Here is a 7,573-nt window from a genome sequence, read left to right on the forward strand (position 1 = left end):
AATGGATCTATAGATCATGGGCTCCAATGATCTAGGATTAACGGGCTAAACTCGTTAATCTAGTTAACCAATATTCGTTAACTACCAGAACATTTCACTAAAGCTTAGTAGTTGCAGTCCCCTCACTATAGATATATTTCTGTTCATTTTATATAACCATAATTAGTAAGTCATCCTTCACACGTTGTTCATAACTAGAGCTAGGTCAATTTACCGTTTTACCCCTGAAGTTACTTCTGTTCCTTAAGTCTCACTAATCCTCTAATGAACAATTGGTTTGTGGTCCAATCACTAAACCGAATCCCTCTCGGGCCAATGAGAGGTTGGGGCCTCTTATTTAAGACCTAGAGTCAGTACTTAAGGGAACAACCTCTCTACTATCCCTAAAAGCGGGTAAGAGTGACTTCCATCTTGCACCCCATGTCTCCAATTATTCACCCAGTCTTACTTCTGAAATGGGAGGCTTATTGAGTCGGCAAACTCGAGCTACTCTCACCCATGAACAAGAGTTCATAATCAGCTCAGGATTAAGATCGAGTTACCTAGATCATCGATTAAGAAAATCAGTTTCAATAGTAAACGACATTATAAAGTGAGGGTGACTTTCTTTATGGTCCGACCTTATGCTATACTTATTGCATAGGATGCCCCCACTCACATCTCTCCACATGTACGATTTAGTGATCACATTGTTTATATCATATACAAAAGTGGGCCGCATCCATAGTGTCCCCAAGATAAGGTACTCAGTCTTATCCCTGTACAATAGATCATTTTGACTATACTTGAATTTGGTCCACTCAACATATAGTTGAACTAATCATACTATAGCGTGAGTGTTCTTATTTTATTGGATTTAGATTAATGATAGTAAGTTTAAGTATATAGTCAAAGTGTTCTTAATTTATTGGATTTAGATTAATGATAGTAAGTTTAAGTATATAGTCAAAGTGTTCTTAATTTATTGGATTTAGATTAATGATCCTAAAATTCACTTTGTCCAATAACAATCAATAACAATCTTTACTGAATAAACATCTATAATAACTTCATTGCCCCCTCGGAGTTGACTTTGGCAGATTTTCTCAATTTTTTATTTTCTTTTATATATTTTTCCTGAGTTTATGGAACTTTTCTAAGCATTTTCCTCTTTAAATCATCTTGAAATTCGGCATCTAAGACTCTTAATAAAATTCTGAGAGTTTAAGCTTAACAGGAAAAATCGAGAAATTAATCTTTGTTGGGACTCAAGTGTAACACTCTCCTTATGATTATACAATGTACAAAATTTTAAACCTTCGTCGCCGGTTAACCGTTAGCAGCATGGCTAGAATTCTAGCTATGTATTTGAGGGTGAGTTGGCATGAACCCATGAGATATTTAGTAGTTGGTAATTGTACGATGTACTTTTTTATTGAATTTATACAAGGTGAAAACAATTAAAGGGTTGTTATTAACGTGTGATAGTTACGTGCTTTGATTGGCTATTACCCATATTTGTACCCGATGATAAGATGATGTATAACAGAACTATGAGAAGACGGTGTGTGGAGACGATTAAGGAATTTACATCTATCTTTGAATCCTGAACCATAGTAGTTGCTGCCCCATGGTTTTGATGATAATAACAATTATGCAGTGTACCATTAGAAAATCACCAACTAATCCCTAAAAGTATTGTGTCTCGATAGATAAATTATGAATGAAAGTTATAATAAAGTAACGTCTCACTTATTTACATCTATCTTTAAGATTATTAATATTAAAAGTTGACATGTGTTCAGGTATGAGGTGACACGTATCCCTCCTAACACGTTCGTTGACTCTCTGGTTGATACGTGGCACCTGCATTTGAAAATCGCCATCAGATTTTCAGATTTTACCGCAACTTATGGATTCATTCTATTTTATTTGAATTTTCATATTTTTCTCATAAAAAATTAAATTAATTTGATTTATCATAGAAGTTTAATCTATCTTGTAAAAAGTATTTTTCTAGCAATTTTAGGACAATCACACCAGAAAATAAACACGTCTTAAGATAGTCTAAAACCGCAAACTTTACCTTTTTTTGAGGCAGGCCAGAACATTGTCTTCTCATTGGAATAAACTATTGCTTTCTTCATAAATATTGTGCAAAATTGAGAGAAAATCCAATCCAAGAATCCTAAAATATGTACTTTTCATTCTTCCTCGATTCTTTCCAAAATTGAGGGATTCAAAAGCTCATATAAATATCCTAACCATCTCAGCTATTCTTGTGAATGAACTCGAGTGAAATTCTCACATTGAATCCATAAATATTGTGCAAAATTGAGGGATGACGAGAGACGTATGATAATGAAATGACTTAATATGATGATGTTTCATATTAAGATGATGTGTACGTATACAATGTCACGATGCATTATGTCGATGAGTTTTCATAGACACAACCCTAGTTAATGTTAATGATGATGAATGTATGAAGGCCAATATATGCATGTTACTAGAGTAAAGTGTGAATGGTGTATAGGGTTGTATTATAAACATGAGATGAAAACTATACGGACGTCATGCATTTTTGTGTTCATGTACATCAGGATACTTCCCCATTTATGATGATGAGTACGGACACCTGCTGACCTTCGAATGCCGCTATCTTCATCTCATCTCTCATCGGAGTTATGTGGACTCAAACCCTTCCAATCATGGCCGCTTTCATGGCCACTTTCATTTTCCTCCTCGCCCTAACCAACGCTCAAAACGCCCCCCGTGACTACCTCACGCTTCACAACCGAGCTCGAGCCCAAGTCGGCGTCGGCCCCATGCAATGGAGCAACACCGTGGCCGCGTACGCTCAAGCCTATGCAAAGAAAAGAAAGGGTGATTGCACCATGATTCACTCAACCGGGCCGTACGGGGAAAATATAGCTGCAGGCTACTACCCTGAGTTCACCGGGGCGGATGCGGTGAAGCTGTGGGCGAACGAGAAGCTGCTGTACGATCATGCGCTGAATAAATGCGTGGGTGGTGAATGTGGGCACTACACTCAGATGGTATGGCGTAGCTCGGTGCGGCTTGGATGTGCTAGAGTGCCCTATAAGGCTAATTCTCAGTTTGTTGTTTGCAATTATGATCCTCCTGGCAACTATATTGGGGAAAAGCCTTATGATTCTTGGGTGGTATGAAGAGATTTCGTTTTAAAAATTTTATGAATTGTAATAAAGTTTGTGAGAGAATCATGAATTTATGAAGCTTTGATATTGTCTCCAATAGTATTATATTGTCTAGAGCATAAACTCTTGTGAGTTTGTTTTGACCTCTTTACTTATAAACTCATGATCATAGAGTCTCCCCTCTCATTAAGTACACCGCATAGAGCTACCTTTGAAGCCTATAGATTACCTATGATCATAGAGCCTCCCCTCGAACAAAATACACCATAAAGCCTCCCCTGAAGCCTATGGATTTCTAAAAGAAACTTCCTTTAATCGAGACTCGACTTCTTTCTTTGGAGACCTTGAACAAAATACACAATTTGTTCGACACTTTTGACTACGATTTTTAGGCTTACAACTTTTTTGTTTGACATAGCTAAGTTAAGTTCATAGTCTGATACCATGTTACTAATCACGAATCTCTACAATGTTATATGATATTTGTCGACTTTGAACATAATATCATTGGTTTTCTTCGAGCTCCCACAAGAAGTCATGTTAATGAAAATGTATTCATTAGTTATAAATCTATGATCATTTCCGAAGAATCTTCAACACTGAGAGCATCAGCCACCAGCCAATTGCTGTTCCAAGTCACCCGGAAGAAATGCCCTCGGCGGAGATGCGGAAAACCAGTCACGGTGTTTTCGGCCTCCAAATCGGGAGACCCACGACGACGGCGATTAACTCCGCTGCAGTATGATACCCACACTGGAGACGAAGACCCACTGCCGCAACCTACCGACGTTTACCGGCTCTGAATATGGAGACAAACGGGGTCGGAGTGACTGAAGGACACCCGACGCTCAAAAGGCCACCAATTTTTTTCTTACTTTGCTTATTGGCCACTGCATTCGTCTTTCTCTCGGCTTGGTGGGAAAAAAAACAATAATAATTAATAAATAATCAAAATGGTAAAATCAAAGAGATGCCTGTTTTTGTTGAATTAGTCATAAATATTTTTAAGAAATTCTAGTTGTATAATAAAATCAATTTAATTCATCATAAAAATTTTAGGTTAAATTAGACTCAGAACATTTAATTAATTAAGCCACTAAATTTTAATATATATTTAAAAAAGTGGTTGAAGAATAAATTAAATAAAATATTAGCAAGTAAAAATGTATCTTTTAAAATTAACCATAATCTGGGTAGGTTAAGTTCCATTAATCCTAAAAAAATTAATAAACTAGCTAAATTGAGAAAATTTTCATTTATTTGAACGTAATCCAAACAATAATCTCTTATTAAACATTGAAAGCCCAAACCACAGTTGAATTTGCAAGCCTGATGCGTGACATAATTAGTTCATAATTCATCGTTTTTTCCATCACATTCCGTATTATGTTTTCATCTCTATATAAATCTTTCCCCTATTTTCAATCTTCATCTCATCTCTCATCGGAATTATGTGGACCCAAACCTTTCCGATCATGGCCACTTTCATGTTCCTCCTCGCCCTAACCAACGCTCAAAATGCCCCCGGTGATTACCTTGCGCTTCACAACCGCGCTCGAGCCCAAGTCGGCGTCGGCCCCATGCAATGGAACAATACCGTGGCCGCGTACGCTCAAGCCTATGCGGAAAAAAGAAAGGGTGACTGCGCCATGATTCACTCAACCGGGCTGTACGGGGAAAACATAGCCGCTGGGTACTACCCTGAGTTCACCGGAGCGGATGCGGTGAAGCTGTGGGCGAACGAGAAGCCGCTGTATGATCATGCGTCGAATAAATGCGTGGGTGGTGAATGTGGGCACTACACTCAGATGGTGTGGCGAAGCTCGGTGCGGCTTGGATGTGCTAGAGTGCCCTGTAAGGCTAATTCTCAGTTTGTTGTTTGCAATTACGATCCTCCTGGCAACTATATTGGGGAAAAGCCTTATGATTCTTCGGTGGTTTGAAGAGACTTGGTTTTAAAAATTTTATGAATTGTAATAAAGTCGGCGAGAGAATCATGAATTTATGAATTGAAATAAAGCTATGATATTGTCTATAATAGTATTATATTGTCCAGTTTGAGTTAACTCTTGTGAATTTGTTTTGACCTCCTTGCTTATAAACCCATGATCGTAGAGTCTCCCCTCTAATTAAGTACATCACAAAGCCACTCCTGAAGCCTGTAGATTTCTAGAACAACCTTCCCTTAATCGAGGCTCGACTACTTTCTTTGGAGCCTTTGAACAAAATACACCCTTTGTTCGACACTTTTGACTACAATTTTGAGGCTAACAATTTCTTTGTTCGACATAGCTAAGTTAATTTCATGGTCTGATACCATGTTAAGAATCACGAATCTCTACAATGGTATATGATATTTGTCCACTTTGAACATGAGAAAATCTCATAGGTATGTTTCGGGCTCCCAGAGATGTATTCTTTACTTATAAATCTATGATCATTTCCGAACAATCTTCAATACTGAGAACACCAGTCACCAGCCAATTCCTATTACAAGTCACCCGGACGAAATGCCCTCGGCAGAGATGCGAAAAACCAGTCCACGGTGTTTTCGGCCTCCAAATCGAGAGATGCACGGCGACGTTCAACTCCGCTGCACTATGAGACCCACACCGGAGACGAAGGCCCACTGCCATAACCTAAACTTTGAAAAAAACATACATATTCCTAAAGTTTGAAAAGAGTAGGATAAGAGAATGTTTAACAATTTGTTATTTTAAAAGTGTCTAATAAGTCTCCAAATTTTAAAAAATTAATTTTTTTAATATAAAAATTTAACATATTCAACTACTATTTTAAAAATGATGAATTTATCCATTAGAATGGAAAGTTTAATGGATCAAGTCAGACTAACTATAGTGCAGCCAAGTGAGTCAATTGGATTAGCCACTAGCTGACTCTACCACACTCTACCACTAAGTGAGTCAATCGGCTAGAATTGGAAGTTGATTTTCAACCTAAATCAATCATAAAATTTTTGGGTTAAATTAATTCATTTTATTTACTCAAAATTTTAAGTAAAATATTAACATTATTTATTTATTTTTATTTATTTCAAACATTTAGTTAATAAAACAATAAATATATACTTATGAATACCTAAAGGGTGAGTAAAAATGTATCTTAAATTTTAAGATTAACTTCTATCGATTAAGTTTCATTAATATTGGAAAAAAAAAATCATACTAAATCTAGAAAATTTTCATTCATTTCAACTTAATTCAAACAAAAGTCTAGCCTAATTAAACATGGAAGCCGGAATGCATTGTTGAATTTCCGAGCAGGGCATAATTAGTTCATAATTCATTGTTTTCCTATTGCATTCCATATTAAGTTTTCCATCTCTATAGAAATCCTTTCCTTATTCTCAATTTTCATCTCATCTCTCATCAGAATTATGTGGACTCAAACCCCTCCGATCATGGCTGCTTTCATTGCCACTTTCATGTTCCTCCTCTCCCTAACCAACGCTCAAAATGCCTCCAGTGATTACCTTGCGCTTCACAACCGCGCTCGAGCCCAGGTCGGCGTCGGCCCCATGCAATGGAGCAACACCATGGCCGCGTACGCTCAAGCCTATGCGGAAAAAAGAAAGCGTGACTGTGCCATGATTCACTCAACCGGGCCGTACGGGGAAAACATAGCTACGGGTTACTACCCTGAGTTCACCGGGGCGGATGCGGTGAAGCTGTGGGCGAACAAGAAGCCGTTGTATGATCATGCGTCGAATAAATGCGTGCGTGGTGAATGTGGGCACTACACTCAGATGGTGTGGTGGAGCTCGATGCGGCTTGGATGTGCTAGAGTGTCTTGTAAGGCTAATTCTCAGTTTGTTGTTTGCAATTATGATCCTCCTCGTAACTATATTGGGGAAAAGCCTTATGGTTCTTTTGTGTAAACAACTTTGGTTCGAGTATTTTATGAATTGTAATAAAGTTTGTGAGAGAATCATGAATTACCGGAAATATTCCCCCACAACTGTAAAAACTAATGGTGAATTATCAAGTGAATTAGGAATCTCCACAATAATATGATATTGTATACTTTTCTCTGGCAAATGGAGAATTAATGCAATCATGAATTTCTACAATTTTATGATATTGTCTACTTTTCTACCCAAAATTGCAAAAATAAATGGAGAAAATTAATGAGTTTTAGAAATCATATCTTCACAATGGTATGATATTATCGGCTTTTCTATCCAAAATTGCTCAAATAAATGGAGAATTACTGAGATTTACAAATCACTCATCTCCACAATGGTATGATATTTGTTGGATGAATTTCCCACCTCGGCTAATTTAGGGAATTATTATTGTAATAGCCCAAAAATAAATAAAGAAATAAAGAAATAAAAATAATTATTAAAAAAAATAGTTAAAATAATAAAATAATAAATAAATAAATAAAAATTA

General features: G+C 36.9%; 3 protein-coding genes across 3 annotated transcripts; all 3 read left to right on the forward strand.

The window, feature by feature from the left end:
- The first annotated feature begins 2,666 nt into the window (after window positions 1-2,666).
- LOC111799037 (basic form of pathogenesis-related protein 1-like) lies at window positions 2,667-3,170 on the forward strand. Its single transcript, XM_023682458.1, has one exon. It carries the CDS (start codon window positions 2,667-2,669, stop codon window positions 3,168-3,170), a length of 504 nt encoding a protein of 167 aa, XP_023538226.1.
- Window positions 3,171-4,609: 1,439 nt separating this feature from the next.
- Window positions 4,610-5,101, forward strand: LOC111799123 (basic form of pathogenesis-related protein 1-like). Its single transcript, XM_023682571.1, has one exon. It carries the CDS (start codon window positions 4,610-4,612, stop codon window positions 5,099-5,101), a length of 492 nt encoding a protein of 163 aa, XP_023538339.1.
- Window positions 5,102-6,555: 1,454 nt separating this feature from the next.
- On the forward strand, window positions 6,556-7,056 carry LOC111799203 (basic form of pathogenesis-related protein 1-like). Its single transcript, XM_023682686.1, has one exon. The coding sequence runs from the start codon at window positions 6,556-6,558 to the stop codon at window positions 7,054-7,056; it is 501 nt and encodes a 166-aa protein (XP_023538454.1).
- Window positions 7,057-7,573: the final 517 nt, after the last annotated feature.

This window comes from Cucurbita pepo, chromosome LG01 (genome assembly GCF_002806865.2).
Source record: "Cucurbita pepo subsp. pepo cultivar mu-cu-16 chromosome LG01, ASM280686v2, whole genome shotgun sequence".
Classification (NCBI taxonomy): domain Eukaryota; kingdom Viridiplantae; phylum Streptophyta; class Magnoliopsida; order Cucurbitales; family Cucurbitaceae; genus Cucurbita; species Cucurbita pepo.